Source organism: Jaculus jaculus, chromosome 2 (genome assembly GCF_020740685.1).
Source record: "Jaculus jaculus isolate mJacJac1 chromosome 2, mJacJac1.mat.Y.cur, whole genome shotgun sequence".
In the NCBI taxonomy this organism is placed as follows: Eukaryota; Metazoa; Chordata; class Mammalia; order Rodentia; family Dipodidae; genus Jaculus; species Jaculus jaculus.
The window spans coordinates 23,523,038-23,541,150 of NC_059103.1; the positions used below are offsets into that span (position 1 = coordinate 23,523,038).

An 18,113-nucleotide genomic window follows, 5' to 3' on the forward strand; every position below is an offset into this window, starting at 1 on the left:
AGTTAAAAGCACTTGCTTGCAAAGCTTGCCAGCAGCCCAGGTTCAATTCCCTAGCCACTCATGTAAAACTGGGTGGGCATTCATTTGTAGCAGAGACCCTGGTATATCAACATGCATGTATATGCATGCGCTTATGCAAATAAATAAATAATAGATAAGATTCTCTCAATATCCTTTGAACTTTTGAAAGTATATACCAATTAGTAGATACTTTTACTGACTTCTTGTTTTAATTTTTTTTAAATTTATCTTTAATAGAGAGAGAGAAAGAGAGGCAGATAAATAGAGAGAAAGCATGGATAGGGCAAGGTCTCTTGCCACTGCAAACAAACTCCAGACACATGCACCACCTTGTGCACCAGGCTTTATGTGGCACTGGGGAACTGAACCTGGGTCCTTTGGCTTTGCAGGCAGGCATTTTAACCACTAAGCCATCTCTCCACCCCCTGACTTCTTGAGTAGTGACAGTTCACTATGTTTTCACTGGAGGTCAACTTAATGTTGTGTGATGGATTCTGTTAGTTGTCACAGTGAGAACCTACCACGTGAGGCGAGGCTCTGGCCAGCCTGCGACAGAGCAGTGCAGAATTACGTTCTCCTTCTCCCAAACTGTGTGTGAACGAGGTTTAATGATGAACTCTGGAGCATGAAGAAGATGGTCTTCATTCAGCTTGCCATGATATGCTTGGGTTTCTTCCAGCTAAAAAAGCATGCAAGCAAACATTATCAAAATATTGCTGAAGGCTGGAGAGGTGGCTCAGCAGTGAAGGTGCATGCCTGCAAAGCCGCATAACCTGGGTTAAATTCCCCAACAGCTACATAAAGCCAGTTGTACAACATGGCATATCTGGAGTTCATTTGCAGAGGCTAGAGGCCACAGCACACCAATTCTTTCCTGCTTTCTGCCTTCCTCCCTTCCTTAATTCCTTTCTCTCTCCCTCTCTCCCTCTCTCTCCCTCCCCCCCCCCTCTCTTTCTCTCTCTCTCTCTCTCCTTTCTGTCTTTCTCTGTTTGTAAATAAAGATATTTTAAAAATTGGGCTGGAGAGATGGCTTAGCGGTTAAGCGCTTGCCTTTGAAGCCTAAGGACCCCAGTTTGAGGCTTGATTCTCCAGGACCCACGTTAGCCAGATGCACAAGGGGGTGCACGCGTCTGGAGTTTGTTTGCAGTCAAGTAAAAGACAAAGTGTTAATTTTTAACTTGTGAATCTTATATCTGCACTTAGATAAAATGTACTTCCATCCATGTTCTTAAAAACACATTTTAGTTATTCAACATTGAACATTCTAAGCTTGAGCAACATTCCTACAGTGGCTTTCTTAAGTGACTTTAGAAACTGAAATTCTTTAAAATATGAAGTTTTCTGAAGCTTAAAATTACCATTTGCCCTTTTCGGCTTACATATTTTGACATCTTTTATCCTTTCCTTTCTTTGGCTTTGTTCCCTTTACAATTTCACTGGAGCTGGAGAGATCGCTCAGTGGTTAAAGGTGATTGTTTGCAAAGCATGATGGCCCAGATTTGATTTCCCGGTACCCACATAAAGTCATTCACACAAAGTGATGCATGAAATTCATCTGCAATAGCAAGAGGCCCTAGTATGCCTATTCTTTCTCTTTAATAAATAAATTCATTTATTAATTTACAAAAGATTTCTCCACTGGGAAAAAATCATTCTATATCTATACTCACATGTCAACACACACGACAACTGATTACATATATTAGCACTTTTAGTAACATTTAATTATCTTTACTTACTGTTTTCCTCAATGACAGCTGTTCTGCTTTTTCTCGAATTGCAACTTTCCTTGACTTCTTTTCCAAAGTTTCCTCCTGATGAAGGGTGGCTGTGGCCTGTTTGGAGACTGTGGAGTGCCTGGAGGCTGCAGACTGTTTGGAGGCCGTGATTCCTTCCTCACTAGCAAGCAGGTTCCTCTGGGCTATGTAAGCAGCGGCCTCTTTAATTCTTTCCTCTTCTGTGTCTGTGATTCCACTGACATGCATTTGACTGAAACACAACAGTGAAACGTGGATATGGTGGAAGGCAATGACACTACTGTCTAGCTTTACTAAGTGTAAGATACCAGACATCAGGGCTGGAAAGATGACTTAATGGTTAAGGTGCTTGCCTGTGAAGCTTAAGGACCCAGGTTTGATTCTCCAGAACATTGCCACTGGGTTTATAAGGTGCTAGTTCCTGAATTTACACCGTTTACTAAGAAATAGAACTCAACATTTCTCTATGTTTGCAATACAACTAAAATAGCTAATAGGTTAGTAACTTTTCTTCTGTCTAAACTTAATGAATAAAATTTTCTCTAGTTTTCTAGATATTCATATGATAGTACAGAGTAGTGACTTGAGTAGCATATATAATATATAATATATTTATGCAAATATTATATATACCTCATATAATTTATATATTATATATAGCATAATTTAGAAGGGGGGAAAGGAAGATGGAAGATTTTTAGCTTAGTGTTCTGAAACAATTGCCTGTAATATTTTCTTTTGAATGAGATAGGAAATAGTTAATTAATTAATGAAAACAACACAAAGCATCAAAAGGATATGCTTGGGATTCTTATAGATGTCAATATACAACAGAAAGATGTGACATGAACTTTGTGATGTGATTCGATAAGTAGTGATGGGTTCTAGTCAGTGCTAGTCTTGCTCCAAGCTAAGTTAACTCTAAGTGAGAATTTGGAATATTTTTTTTGTTGTTTTTTTGAGGCAGGTTCTCACTCTAGCCCAGGCTGACCTGGAATTCACTATGTAGTCTCAGATTGGCCTCGAACTCACGGCCTATCCTCCTATCTCTGCCTCCTAAATGCTGGAATTAAAGGCGTGTGCCACCACGCCCGGCAGAAGTGCTTACCCCCTTGCATAGTGAACATGTGACACAGCTCAGAGGAGAGAAGGATACCCAGCCCATTTGCATTTCTCCTGTTATAAATAACTCAATATCACCCAGAAATCCTGTAATTATTTCACGTGAGAACTCAATATACTGTTGTTGGATCCTAATAGCAGGAATACTCTCTGTGTTAGTTTGAATGGATGTCCCCCAGTAGATTCAGTTTTATTATTAAAGTTTCTTGGATTTCCAGCTCCCTGGCTGGAGGAGGTGTCCATATGGGTGGATCCTGGGTCCCAGCCCTAAGGTGAACTGGGGGCAGGGCCGACCTGGATTTCCAGCCTAAGGTAAGCAGAGGGCTGGAGCCCTGCCTGGGGTTCCTGGAGTGTGCTTGCTTATGGTGATGCTGGTGGTATTTCTCTGTGCGTGGACCTGTGAAAGGGAGCCAGGTTCTTCCACCATTACAGGGCTTCAAATATGGTAAGCTTCAAATAACCCCTTCCTTCTGTAAACAGTCTGGTTTGGAAGTTTATCCCATCAACATGAAGCTGATTACAGCACTCTCATTTGAGTAAATGTAGGGATTGCTGGTGACAATCCTTCGATAACGTAACCACAAGAGTAAGAATATGGTGTTCACATGTTTATGCAAGACATTGCTATAAGGTAAAAATAAATTCAAAGCTTCCCAATGCTCTGAAAGTTGCCATTTGAAACCCTATTACTAAGCAGGGTGTGGTGGCGCATGCCTTTAATCCCAGCACTCGGGAGGTAGAGGTAAGAGGATCCCTGTGAGTTCAAGGCCACCCTGAGACTACATAGTGAATTCCAGGTCAGCTTGGGCTAGAGTGAAACCTTACCTCCAAAAAAGAAACCAAAAAACCAAAACTACTACTGAGACTGGAGAGAGGGCTTAACGGTTAAAGTGCTTGCCTGAGAAGCCTAAGGACCCAGGTTTGACTCCCCAGGACCCACATAAGCCAGATGCACAAGGTGACGTACACACACACACGTGGTAGAGCATGTGTCTGGAGTTTGATTACAGTGGCTGGGGCCCTGATGCACCAGTCCTCTCTCTCTCTCTCCCTTTCTTGTTCTCTCTCATAAAATTTAAAAAAAAAAAAATACTAAAGCTTATAACATTTAAAAAACTAAAAATAAACTATTATTGAGATAACTACCTGTATTTGTTTTTCTCTTCAACGAGATAGGAAGTAACGCATTAACAAATGAACACAACACGCTCCAGGAAGAGGCGCTTTCGGGGGCGTTTTCCAAAGTCCTGTAAGCGCGCGGGCATGGATGGGCACAGACCTCCACTCTCCCGCTAACCGGTCAAACTGCTCCCAGCAAATCACCTAGTGTGCATTTTGTTGCACCCACAGTTGTTACGCTCACATGTTCCCAGGAAGGATTTAGTGACTAGCATTCAACAAATGTTCGTTTCTTTCTATTCTCGGTATTGTTAATAGTGTCTCCACCATTGTGAAGGGGGAATAGATTATAGCAGGAGGATGCATATAGAAATCGAGAACTGGAAACAAACTTTGAAAGTCAATTTTGATTTGTATTTTCTTTGAACACCGTTAATTTCATAAACTATCCTTGATTGAGACTGGCCTGGAGACCCAAGATGATCTGGGAGGGAAAGTGCAAGAAGACATTAGGAGTGACAAGTTTCATTTCGTGTCTGCACAGGCGACAAGGCATGCCATCTAGGCTAATGCTAAGTTGAAGTCATTTTTAAATAACCTTGGGGGACACAGTGCTGGGGATGAAATCTGGGACCTTGAACATTCTAGGCATGCATTCCACCATTGAGTGCACCCCCAAAAGCCAAAATATTCTCCTCGCCAGCCTTGCTGTGGCCTGTAATGCATAGCGGTTGTATATTGATCTGCTCTGAAGGGGCTAAGTGCAGTCAAGCTAAAAATTAAATGTTATTGATCCTCCTTACCTTTCTAATAGAGTTCAGAGAAAATATACCAGTCTTTAAAACAATTCATAAAGGAACTGTTAGCGGTGGAAAGAAACCCACAGGGCAAGAGAAAGAGGTCACCAAACATCGTAACCAATTGCTTCCCTGACTTTCAATGAGGATGTACATTTAGGTTCGTTTGCTATGGGAATACCTTTCCATTCAAAGGGAAACAAACAAGAGAAGCGCCAGAAAGTTCTTGTTGAGCTTTAGTTTGGATTTTTTTTTTTTTTTTTTTTTTTTTTTGAGGTAGGGTCTCATTGTAGCCCAGCTGTTCTGGAACTTACTCTGTAGTCTCAAGCTGGCCTTGAACTCACAGAGGTAGGTGTTTTTCCTACCTCTACTTTCCCAGTGCTGGAATTAAAGGTGTACACTACCACTTCCATCCTTGTTTTGGATTCTTACACAAGTTGCCTTTTAGAACTCTAGAATACTATCATCATTCCAAGAAAACTTCATATCATCAAGATAGAAAATTAGCATTTCAGGGCTGGGGAGATGGCTCAGCAGTTAAAGGCACTGCTTGCAAAGCCCAGGTTCGATTTCCCAGTACCCACATAAAATCAGATGCACATTGTGGCACATAAATCTGGAGTTCATTTGCAGTGACAGGAGTCCCTGGTGTGCCCATTTTCTCTCTTTGTTTCTCTTTGTTTGGAAATAAGCAAAAATATTTTTAATCTTATAAGAAAAAGAAAATTAGCATTGCATAGACCCGTAAATTGGTAATTATTTTGTCTGAAGTTAAACTAAAAATAGACAGTAGTCTATTTTCCACTGTACAAACATAATAGGCAATCAAATTAAGATTTAATTTTTTCCTTAATGATGAAAACCACACTACCAATTGATATGCTTTTAATCTACCTAAATGTGCCATCTGGGTTTCATTCAACATTTTATAAATTTGAGATTTTTTAACATAATTTTTAATTTATTAGCACACATTAATTATACAAAGTAATGGACTTCATTTTAACATTTCATGCACGCATATATTATACTTTGGTCATATCCATCCCTCTTTGACAGTCTAACACTCTTCCTCCTTTCCTCTTCCATATCCCTAGTCCCTTTTACTTTTCATATTATAATTTTTTTTGAGGTAGGGTCTCACTTTAGCCCAGTCTGACCTAGAATTCACTATGTAGTCTCAGGGTGGCCTCAAACTCACAATGATCCTCCTACCTCTGCCTCCTGAGTCCTGGAATTAAATGCAAGCGCCACCATACCTGACTTTCATACTATAATTTTTAAAAATATTTTATTTATTTATTTGAGAGAGAGAGAGAGAAAGGAGAGAGAACGAGGCAGATAGAGAGAATGGTCATGCCAGGGCCTCCAGCCACTGCAAATGGATTCCAGATGCATGTGCCACCTTGTGCATGTGGCTTTCGTGGGAGCTGGGGAATCAAACCTGGATCCTTAAGCTTTGCAGGCAAGTGCCTTAACCGCTAAGCCATCTCTCCAGCCCCTAATTATAGTTTTGAGCCATTCGTTTTGCTCTCTCTCTTCTGAGTATGCGTAGTATCCAGTCACTCCACCCAAAGCTCTCCTTCTCAGGTTGACTAGTCACACAAGGAGCTCGCTTTCTTTTATCATGTATCCTACGTGACGACTGAACTGTCTGAAAAAAATCCCTTCATTTCACTGAATGCATCTTTCTCAGTGGACGGTTCAAAGCCTTCCACAACTTTTCTCAACCTGCATGTGATGAGTGCTCAGTTAATGTTATTATTATTATTTGGTTTTTCAAGGTAGGGTCTCACTGTATAGCTCAGGTGACCTGGAATTCACTATGTAGTCTCAGGGTGGCCTCAAACTCATGGCAATCCTCCTACCTCTGCCTCCTGAGTGCTTGGATTAAAGGTGTGAGCCACTATACCTGGCCTTAATATCATTTTTGACTTCCCACTTGCAATGATGAAGGATAGGAAGAGAGGACACCCACCGTCCAGAGAAGATGGGCACCATGTAGTCTCCAGGCATGTTTTCCTTCTCCTCTCTAGACAGAAGACTCTGCTTGGCTCTCTTTGTCTTGGGGCTCAATGTGGACGAATAATCTTCTGACAGCAGCAAACTGGAATTGGTGAGTCTGGAATAAGAACCGTAATGTTAGACGGTCACAGAAAGTGCCTGTAAACTGTGTGGTTCACATTTTTAATCCCAGCAGTCGGGAGGCTGGGGTAGGAGGATCACTATGAGTTTGAGGCTAGTCTGGGCTACAGAATGTACTCCATGTTATCCTGGAGGAGAGTGAAACCCTGCCTCAATAAAAGCCAGATAAGAGCTGGAGGGATTGCCTGTCTAGTGGTTAAAGTGTTTGCCTGCAAAGTCAAAGGACCCGGGTTCAATTCCCCAGGACCCTCATAAACCAGATGACCAGGGGGCACACACGTCTGGAGTTCATTTGCAGTGGCTGGAGGCCTTGGTGTGCCCATTCTCTCTCTCCCTCTTTCTCTGACAAATAAATAAATAAATAAATAAATAAATAAATAAATAAATAAATTTTTTTAAAGCCAGACAAACATTCTTCTGGATACAGTATGGCCATTACACTCATGAACTCATAGCAGCTGTGGTTTCCAGCACAGGACAGCATCTGTCAATACTTCATTATTGATATAAGGAAAGGGTACGTGAGACTCCAGACCTCCCACAGTAGCTAATGGCAGTTAAGGGTTGCTGGGAGAAGGGGAATCAGGTTCATCAATGGTGTAGCCAGTGTTGTTACCTGTTCCATAGTAAATAACCTCCCACACATACAAACAATTCTAACTTAACTAAATGGGTTAAAAAAAAAAAAAAAACAACCAAGGAAAAAGGGTGTTAGTGGAAAGGGGAGGAGGATAAGAAAGGGCAATTGGGGGGAATAAGATCAAAATACATTATATACATGTGTGAAAATGTCAAAAATGGAAAAAGTAACAAAATCACTTAGGTATTTTAAAAAATGGAAAAAGCAAATAAAATTTTAAAAAGAAATAAGAAAGTGCATTTAAGATACCCAAAATGGGGCTGGAGAAATGGCTCAGTGGTTAAGGCATTTGCCTACAAAGCCAAAGGACCTAGGTTTGATTCCCCAGGACCCATGTAAGCCAGATGCACAAGATGGTACATATGTCTAGAGTTTGTTTGCAGTGGCTGGAGGCCCTGGCGTGCCCATTCTCTATCTGCCTCTCTCTCCCCCCCTCCTCCTTCTCTCTGAAATAAATATAAAAATATTTAAAAAAAAAAAAAGATACCCAAAATGCTCATAAAAGGAAGATATAACTTAGGGGAATTTTTCCAGAACCTTGGATTTCAAACATTATTATCTTTTGTCTTTAGGATTAAAGTGGAGTTAGAAAGGTCTCAAGTACATAAATGCACTCTATATAGATGGTACTAGTAATGTCATTGCTTTGACTTTCCAAATATCCTTGATGGTTGTTGGTGTTTAAAAGTTAGGCAGTCTACATCAATATATGTTTGTTTGTTTTTGAAGTGTTGGGGATAGAACCCAGGGCCTTGAGCAAGCATATAGTTGTTTGTTGTTGTTTTGCATGTATATGTGAGGTGTGCATGTGTGTGACCTTCTTGTGCTTCCTGTTCACAGATTTCTGCATTTGAAGGGCTCATCAAAACATGGCATTGGGGCTTAGAGGTTAAGGCACTTACCTGCAAAGCCAAAGGACTCAGGTTTGACTCCCCAGGACCCATATAAGCCAGATGCACAAGGGGGTGCATGCATCTGGAGTTTGTTTGGGGTGGCTGGAGGCCCTGGACAGCCCATTCTTTCTCTCTAGCTGCCTATTTCTGTATCTCTCTCTCAAATAAATAAATAAAAATAAAATATTTTTTAAAAAATTTAAAAAACATGGTATTAAAATAGTATGTGACATGTGGTGTCAAGTGACACATTGTGATAAAGATTTGTGGGTCAGTCCTGTCTGCCCATGCCCACTGGGCAAATGTGTACAGAGGAGGGCATCAGTATGAGGGCAGAGACTGTGGAGAAGGTCACTGACAAAATGGAAATATAGTCTCAAACTATGCAGTTGTTAAATAAAACAGAACAGGGCTGGAGGGATGGCTTAGTAGTTAAGGCATTTGCCTGCAAAGCCAAAGGACCCAGGTTCAATTCCCCGGGGTCCATGTAAGCTAGATGCACAAGGTGGGGCATGCATCTGGAGTTCATGTAGCGACTGGAGGCCCTGGAGTGCTCATTCTCTCTCTGTCTGCCTCTCTTTCTCTCTCATCAATAAAAAAAATTAAAATAATTCCTTAAAAATACATTTTTATGCAAACGAGAAAGTGGCCTAAACTTGAGTTCATGGACGTCCCGGGTTGAGTGTGTGTGTGCAGGATGAAAAGCCCCTGGTGCCCGTGGTGATGGAAGATGTTAACAACAGAAGGCTAGATGGGGACAATATAAAGTGGAAACTACTCTAAAGGAAACCTGTTTTTTAAATTATTTATTTATTTAAATGCTCATGTGTGTGGGAGCACCAGGGCCTCTTGCTGCTGCAAATAAACACCAGTGGCTTGCACCACTTTTTGTGTCTGGCTTACATGGGTGGCTTGGGAATAGACCCTTGACTGGCAGACTTTGCAAGCAAGAGTGTTCAACTGCTGAGTCATATTCCAAGCCCCCAAGAAAACAATATTTTTAAAGCTCCTGTCCTTTTTTACAAAATATTTTTAAAATATATTTTATTTATTTATTAAGAGAGAGAGTGGGCATGCCAGGACCTCCAGCCACTGCAAATGAACTCCAGATGTGTGCACCCCCATCTGGCTTACGTAGGTCCTGGTAAATCGAACCTGGGTCCTTTGGCTTTGCAGGTAAATGCCTTAACCATTAAGGCATCCCTCCAGCCCTGCCCTGTTCTTAAAAAGAAAGCAAAGCATGTAAAGCGACAGGCCATGGGAAACGCCAGGCTGTCCAGGTGAAATCCAACGGTGATTATCATCACCCAGTCCTTGAAAACCATTTGGAAGAACACAGGGGATTTCCTACATCACATACAGAATGTTGGGCTGGAGGGATGGCTTACCAGTTAAGACATTTGTCTACAAAGCCAAAGGACCCAGGTTCCATTCCTCAGAACCCATGTAAACCAGATGCTCAAGGCCGCACATGTGACTGGAGTTCACCACTGAAGGTCCTGGTGCGCCCGTTCTCTCTCTGTCTCTCTCTCTCTCGCTCTCAAATAAATAAAATTATTTTTTAAATTTTTTAAAGATTTTTTATTTTTTAATTTATTAGAGAGGGAGATAAAGAAAGGGGGCAGGTAGAGAGAGAATGGGTGCACCAGGGATTCCAGCGGCACATGCGCCTCCCGACACATGCGCCTCCTTGTGTACCTGGCTTAATGTGGGTCCTGGGGATTTGAACCTGGAGGCTTTGGCTTTGCAGGCAAGTGCCTTAACTGCTAAGCCATCTCTCCAGCCCAAATAAAATTATTTTTAAGAAAGCAGAACGTGGACTGGGGAGATGGCTCAGTGGATAAAACAAGTATTGAGTACTTGAGTTCAGATCCTCAGAGCCCTGTAAAAGCTGGATGCCGCACGCCTTTAATCCCAGCACTGGGGAGGCTGAGGTAGGAGGATCGCCATGAGTTCAGGGCCAGCCTGAGACTACATAGTGAATTCCAGGTCAGCCTAAACTAGAGTGAGACCCTATCTACAATACAAACCAAACAAAAAAAAACCAAACAAACCAGGTATGGTACTGCATGCCTTTAGTCCCAGCACTCGGGAGACAGAGGTAGGAGGATTGCTGTGAGTTTGAGGCCACCCTGAGAATACAGAGGGAATTCCAGGTCAGCCTGGGCTAGAGTGAGACCCTACCTCAAAAAACAAAACCCAAAATAACAAAACAAAACAACAATAACAAAAAAGCTGGGTGCTGCGGAGGGCATCTGAGAAGGGAGGCTATGACAAAAGAATTTTCTGGAAGCTTGTGGGCTAGCTAACCTGGTTGGGGTGGGAGGAGGGGTGGGGGAGGTGGAGGGTGGGGGTCGCAGTGAACAATTCACCCCTTCAAACAAAGTGGAAGATAAGTGGAAGATACAGTTGTCTTTTGACCTCCACATGTGCACTGTGGCACACATGAGCCCACCATCACTCACACACACGTGAACAAATACACACCAACAGTAAAAGCTGAACACAGGCCACAAATACGCACAATACTAAATGAATGAGGGGTAATGCAAGAAAAGTGTGCTGTGCTGAACGGTAAGAGTCTCAAGGACTCCCAATGGGCCTAGGGCTCTGGGTCTGGGGGTGCAGGGTGGGCTCTTTCTTTGGAGCCTCCAGAGTGGGCACACGGAAGTGGCAAGCTTCCTCGGCATATGCCACTCCAGGGGGAGGAGTTTCTCTAGCCAGCATCAAATCTAAAGGTTAGAACCTTGTCAGGCTGGCGGGTTGGTTTCCAGTGGGAAGCCAGAGTTCAGTTTGTCCCCGGGTGGCTGTCCCAGGCTGTAGCAGACGGGATGCTGCGCTCCCGCCAGGTCACAAAGTACAGTCAGTGCTTTTGTAATCTGGGTTTAAAATGGCATTCCCCCCCCCAACACCCCCTTTATGCCGTCACTGTACCAGAAACTATGGGATCGCAAGTTTCATTGCTTTCCTTATTGGGAGAGCAACTGAACTTTCACATTTTCTACTTTTCTGTTTTTACATTATTTTCTTTCATTCTTGTATCTACAGTCTTATACATATAAGTCCATTTTTTCAATGTGTGTTGACACCCAAATAGTTATGACATGTCATCCTTTTATTATGTTGCTCTTCCCTGTTACTTTTTTTTTTTTTCTGTTTGTTTTGAGGTAGGGTCTTGCTCTGGCCCAGGCTGACCTGGAATTCACTATGTAATCTCAGGCTGGCCTTGAACTCACTCACAGCGATCCTCCTACTTCTGCCTCCCGAGTAATGGGATTAAAGGCGTGCACCACCACACCCAGCTCTCATCTGTCACTTTTTCTGTAAGACAGATATTTAAAAGGATGTAAGTTATTACACAGAACATGTCCCCCAAAATAATTTATTCCATTCTCACAGGTGAATTATAGCTGAGAGGTTGTTTTAAAAAAAAAAAAATGTGTGCTTGTGTGTGGTGTGTGGGTATGTTTATATGTGCTTGAGCAGACCTGTGTGTACATGTGGCAACCAGAGATAAATACTGGATGTCTTCCTCACTCACTCTCTGAACTTCTTTTAAAAATTTTTATTTTTATTTATTTATTTGAAAGAGGTGGGGGCGGGGGGAGAATGGGCATTTCAAGGCCTCCAGCCACTAGAAACAAACTCCAGATGCATGTGCCACCTTGTGCATCTGGCTTAGTCCTGGGAAATTGAACCTGGGTCCTTTGGCTTTGCAGGCAAGTGCCTTAACCGCTAAACATCTCTACAGCCCAATTTTTTTTTCTGTTGTTGTTATTTTGTAGCGTGGCCTCTCACTGAACCTGGGATCTTCTGTCTCCTCTTCCCCATGGATTATAGGAGCGGTCACTATGCTGGATATTGTATTTTGGTCCAGGGGATCTGAACTCAGGTCCTTGTGCCTGCATAGCAAGTACTTTACCCACTGATCCATCTGTCTATCCCAGCATCTGAGTTTTAATGGTTGAATTTAGTGCTAAAGATGCATGGGGCCATTGTTAACTTCCATTTCATATTTTATTCTGAACAAGAGTCATCAGAAGTATTATGCTAGAGCTGGGGAGATGGCCCAGTGGTTAAAGGCACTTGTTTACAAAGCCTGCCGGCCCAGTTTCGATTCTCCAGCCCCCATGTACAGCTGTATGCAAAGAGTGGCACATGCATCTGGAGTTCATTTGCAGCGGCAGGAGATCCTGGTGGGTGCACACGCATGTGCAAAATACAGTTTTTTAAGTATTATGTCGCTATATAATATTATTTAGGAAACACAATATCTCTACCTTTGTTATGCTTTCTGAAGTTTGAGTTACTGATGCCTTATAGAGTGTGTATGAGGTAGCACATTTTTATGTACATGTGTGTGCACGTGTTTGTGTGTGTGTGTGTTCATGTGTGAGTGTGGGCATGCACATGCCACAGCATGCATGTGGAGGCCAGAGGACAATTTTGGGGTGTCAGTCCTTGCCTTTCACCTTCTCTGAGGCAGAGCTTCTTTCTTTCTCTATCTATCTATCTGTCTGTCTATCTATCTATCTATCTATCTATCATCTGTCATCTGTCTATCTCTATCTCTGGTTTAAGCTGTTCTTCATTGAGCTCACAGAGGACTTCAAGCTTCTGGGAAATTCTCCCATCTCCACCTCCCATGTCTCGTCAGTGTGCTGGGATGACAGAAGCCTACTATGGCTTCCAGCATTTTTGTGTTTAACGTGAGGTCTGGGGACTGAACTCAGGCACTCAGGCTGGAGCAGCAAGAGCTTTATCCACTAAGCCAGCTCCTAGCCCCCTAAAGTAGTCAAATACTATATGAATAGATGATTTAGTAATGCCAAACTATTTACCATTCAAAGAATTAAAAATGTCGGACGTGGTAACTCACACCTTTAATCATCCCAACACTTGGGAGGCAGAGGTAGGAGGATCACTGTGAGTTCAAGGCTAGCCTGAGACTACAGAGCGAATTCCAGATCAGCCTGGGCTAGAACAAGACCCTACCTCAAAACAAATTAAAAATTATTTTTGTATGTATATGGAGTGTGTGTGCGTGTGGTGCATATGTGCCCCAGTGCACATGTGGAAGTCAGAGGACAGTTTGGGGGGTTGGACCTCACCCTTCCACCTCATTTGAGATTCATCTCCCTTGTTCTTTGCTGCACTTGCTGGGAGCTTCTGGAAAATTCTCCTGTCTCTGCCTCCCATCTCATAATCAGTGTGAGGGGATTACAGAAGCCTGCCATGACTTTTCACATGGGGTCTAGGAACTGAACTCAGGCATTCAGGCATGAGTGGTGAGTGTTTAATCCACTGAGATAACTCTAAGCCCTATTTATTTATTTATTTATCTATTTATTGTGATAAGGTCTTTTTTTTTTAGGTAGGGTTTCACTTTAGTCCCGGTTGACCTGGGATTCACAATGTAGTCTCAGGGTGGCCTTGAACTCACTGCGATCCTCCTTCCTACCACCTCTCCCCCATTCCTGAATGCTGGGAGTAAAGGCTTGTGCCACCACCCCTGGCTGAGATAGGGTCTTTCTATGTCGCCTAGGCTAGACTTAAACTCATGGTGATCCTCTTACCTCCCTCTCCCATGTGTTAGGCTTAATGGCATGTACCACCATGCCGAGCTTCCAGTTGTTTATTGAAGCTAGAGAACAAAATTGGACCAGGAACATGAAGTTTTAACAAACTACGAAACCACAAGTGTAACTGCTTGAAAAGAAACTACCAGGAGTCAATGTTGTTATGATCCATTCACACTAATACCTTATATTATCAAATTTTAAAGTTGAATAATGTTTTAGAGGAGTTCAATAAAATGTGAAGATTTTAAATTTCTTTAACCCCAAAAGCTAAATAAGGGCTTATTAACCTCTTGGGATTTTAGTTGTACCTAAATTTTGGAAATAATTCTCTCTAAGAAATCAGTTTTTACTAACCCTAACATTTATAGAGCTGTGTATAGGTATTTTGCCTATTAAAACTGTGTTGACTATTCTTTGTGTACTCAGCTTAGATCTGGAAACTTTCTGAATTTCAGTTGATCAAGACAAATCAAATCTTCACACCCTTGTATCTGTCTGTCTGTTGCAGTTTCCTCTTGTTTCGGGACAAAACACCAAAAGGAGCTGACGGGAGAAAGGGTTCACGGTGGCTTACAGTCTTCAGGGGAAGTTTCGTCGTGGTGGAGGTCGTAGGGTAGAGCTGAGGCTGGGCATCACATCTTGTCACATCAGCTAGGAAGCAGCAAAAGTGAGCTAATCTCTGGCAAGGGGGAGCTGGGATTCCCTAAAACCTGCTCCCAGCAATACCTTCTCTAGCAAGGTACCACCTTCCAAATTGCCACCAGCTGGGGACCAAGTATTCAAAACACACAAGGCTATGGGAGATCTCTCATTCAAACCAACACACTGTAACTATGCCTAGGGTCATCTTTTTGTACTCTGTGACTGATTATGTCATATCTTCTGTTAATATATCTACCATTTCCAGATTTTTTTTTTCAAAGTAGGGTCTCACTCTAGCCCAGGCTGACCTGGAATTTTCTATGTAGCATCAGGGTGGCCTCGAACTCACAGCAATCCTCCTACTTCTGTCTCCTGAATGCTGGGATTAAAGGTGTGTACCACCATGCCCTATTCCCTTTTCAGATTTTAAGTAAATATCGCAGTGTGTAAGACATTATCACATCAAAGGCCAGCAGAACCATGGAGAAGGTATGGACTCAAAGGCCAGAATGTACTTTCTGGGAATATTCTAGGAACTCATGAGTGGGCTGACACCTGCATCTACTTCAAATGCAAAAGAATAAAAGTATTGGGGCTGGAGAGATTGCTTAGTGATTAAGCACTTGCCTGTGAAGCCTAAGGACCCCAGTTCAAGGCTCGATTCCCCAGGACCCACGTTAGCCAGATGCGCAAGGGTTCACACACATCTGGAGTTTGTTTGCAGTGGCCAGAGGCCCTGGAGCGCCCATTCTCTCCCTCTCTCTCTCTCTCTCTCTCTCTGCCTCTTTCTCTGTCCATCACTTTCAAATAAATAAATAAAAATAAACAAAAAAAGGAATAAAAGTATCGCCTTTCAAATTGGGCATGGTGGCTGGCATGTGACCATAATCCCAGCACTGTGGAGGAAAAGGCAGGAGAATCACCACAAATTCAAGGCCAACCTTATCTATGTATTAAGTTCCAGCCCAGATAGGGTCACATAGTAAGACTGTCTCAAATCAAATAAAAGAAAATAGCAAACCAAAACCACATAGCCTTCTTGCACATACAACTTCATAGCAAAGGAAAGCAAGAGAATCCAAGAGTTTAAAAGATCTCAAGGATACTTATTACAACAGACTCATTTTCCAGATGTAGAAAGCAAAGCCTGGCAAGTCAATGTAAGTGGCTCATTCATGTTCACACATCAAGCTCATAGCTGACTCAGGATTAGCACTCAAGTCTTCTTGATTCTCAGATTAGTTCTTTCTCTACTACATCAGTGGTCTCCAACTTTCATAACTGATACTCTTCATCCACAACTATTAAGTTATGTATGTATAATAAGTTCTGTGTATACATTTCTCTAGTTTAATGAAACACTGGGAAAAAAATCAACTAAAAAAAAGAAAAAGAAATGCAATTATTTCTCCCTGTATCTTTCCAACTTGCCTTTGAGGACTGCCCACTTTGGAGATTAGAACACTATATCATATTGCCCATAATTACTCTGATGTTCATTTTTTTTTCTTCCTAAATCATGAATTGAGATTATGAAATCATTACAGTCAGGATCAAAATAACGCCTAAAAATTCGTTAAGCAACAGATATTAAAATGTAGTCACTTGAAACCATGTTTATAATCATCACAAGACTTTGAGAAGTTGTTTTAAGTTTCCCCAGTGGAAAACGTGTGGGTCTGCTTGGTGGCTGTGCTTGTTTCTGAAAATACTCCGACATCCTATCCACACATCTTAGAAAAATGATGCAGCATGGTCGTCATCCCTGCTGCCTTTGCCCCCCAGCTCAGTGTCACCCACCATCCGGGCTCGTGTCCTTCCTACTGCCTGTGCCTACTAACGCAGGAGGACCCCGGTTACTTGTGGAGCCTCCACGCTGTATCCGTGCTTAACATTGTCCAACAGACACTGAATGAATGAGGTGGAATCAGGACTCCTCCTCTTGGACTGGAGAGATGGCTTAGTGACTAAGGCATTTGCCTGCAAAGCCAAAGGACCCAGGTGTGATTCCCCAGGACCCACTTAAACCAGATGCATGGATTTTGTTTACAATTACTTAAGGCCCTGGTGCGCCCATTCTCTCCCTCTCTCTTTCTCTCTCTCTTTCTTGAGTAAATAAAATGAAATGAAATAAAGATTCCTCCTCTTGCAATCATATCATTCCTCAGTGATTCGTTTTTTATTTTTATTTTTATTTTAGAATGAGTGAGAGAGAGAAAGAGAGACAGACACAGGGAGACAGAGAGAATTGGCATGCCAGGGTCTCAGCCACTGCAATCCAACTCCAGACACTTGCACTACCTAGTGGGCATGTGTGACCTTGCACTTGCCTCACCTTTGTGCATCTGGCTTATGTGGGACCTGGAGAGAGAATGAACATGGGTCCTTGGGCTTTCTAGCAAGCACCTTAACTGCTAAGCCATCTCTCCAGTCTGATTCTTTCTTTTAATATTTTATTTTTATTTATTTATTTGAGAGAGAGATTAAAAAATGGGGACACCAGGGCTTATAGCCAATGCAAATGAACTCTAGATGCATGTTCCATCTTGTGCATCTGGCTTACATGGGTACTGGGGAATCAAACCTGGGTCCTTTGGCTCTGCAGGCAAGCGCCTTAACCGCTAAATTATCTCTCCAGTCCCTCAGTGACTCTTAACCTTGCTTTCATATCAGAATCAGCTGAAGAGCATTAAAAATGGCCAGTGTATGAGGATGGGAAGATGGCTCAGCCATAAAAGGCACTTGCTTACAAAGACTGCTGGCCTGAGGTTCAATTCCCAAGGCACCTATATAAACTACACACAAAAAGTGTCTCAAGCATCTGGTATTCACTTGGAGTTAAAAGAGGTCCTGGTACACATACACACACACACATTAATTATTTAATTTTAATTTTAAAAATTGACTAAAAGCCAGGCATGGTGGCTCATGCCTTTAATCCCAGCACTTGGGAGGCAAAGGTAGGAGGATCATGTGAATTGAAGGGCACCCTGAGACTGCATAGTGAATTCCAGGTCAGCCTGGGCTATAGCGAAACCCTACTTTGAAAAAAAAATTGACTAATGCAGCTGGGCATGGTGGCACATGCCTTTAGTCCTAGCACTTGGGAGGCTGAGGTAGAAGGATTGAGTCTGAGGCCAGCCTGAGACTAATTCCAGGTCATCCTGGGCTAGAGTGAGATCCTACCTAGAAAAACCCAAAAAACAAACAAAAATAATTTTTTAATGACTAATGCAGAGGCAGGATTTCAGCACTATGAGCTAACTAGTCCATTCACATCTCTCATCAAAAAACTATTATAATGGGCTGGAGAGATGGCTTAGCAGTTAAAGCATTTGCCTGCAAAGCCAAAGGACTCAGGTTCGATTCCCCAGGACTCACATAAGCCAGATGCA

At 42.4% G+C, this 18,113-nt stretch overlaps 1 protein-coding gene across 2 annotated transcripts in view; it reads right to left on the reverse strand.

The window, feature by feature from the left end:
- Myom1 (myomesin 1) overlaps positions 1 to 18,113 on the reverse strand; it is a 167,507-nt gene that overhangs the window by 123,767 nt on the left and 25,627 nt on the right. For both annotated transcript variants that reach the window (XM_004662649.2, XM_004662648.2), the window contains exons 3-5: positions 6,795 to 6,938; positions 1,761 to 2,010; positions 543 to 700 (exon numbers count right to left, since the gene is read on the reverse strand). In XM_004662649.2, coding sequence (XP_004662706.2) covers positions 543 to 700; positions 1,761 to 2,010; positions 6,795 to 6,938 — 552 coding nt within the window. The remainder of the gene's footprint in view (positions 1 to 542; positions 701 to 1,760; positions 2,011 to 6,794; positions 6,939 to 18,113) is intronic.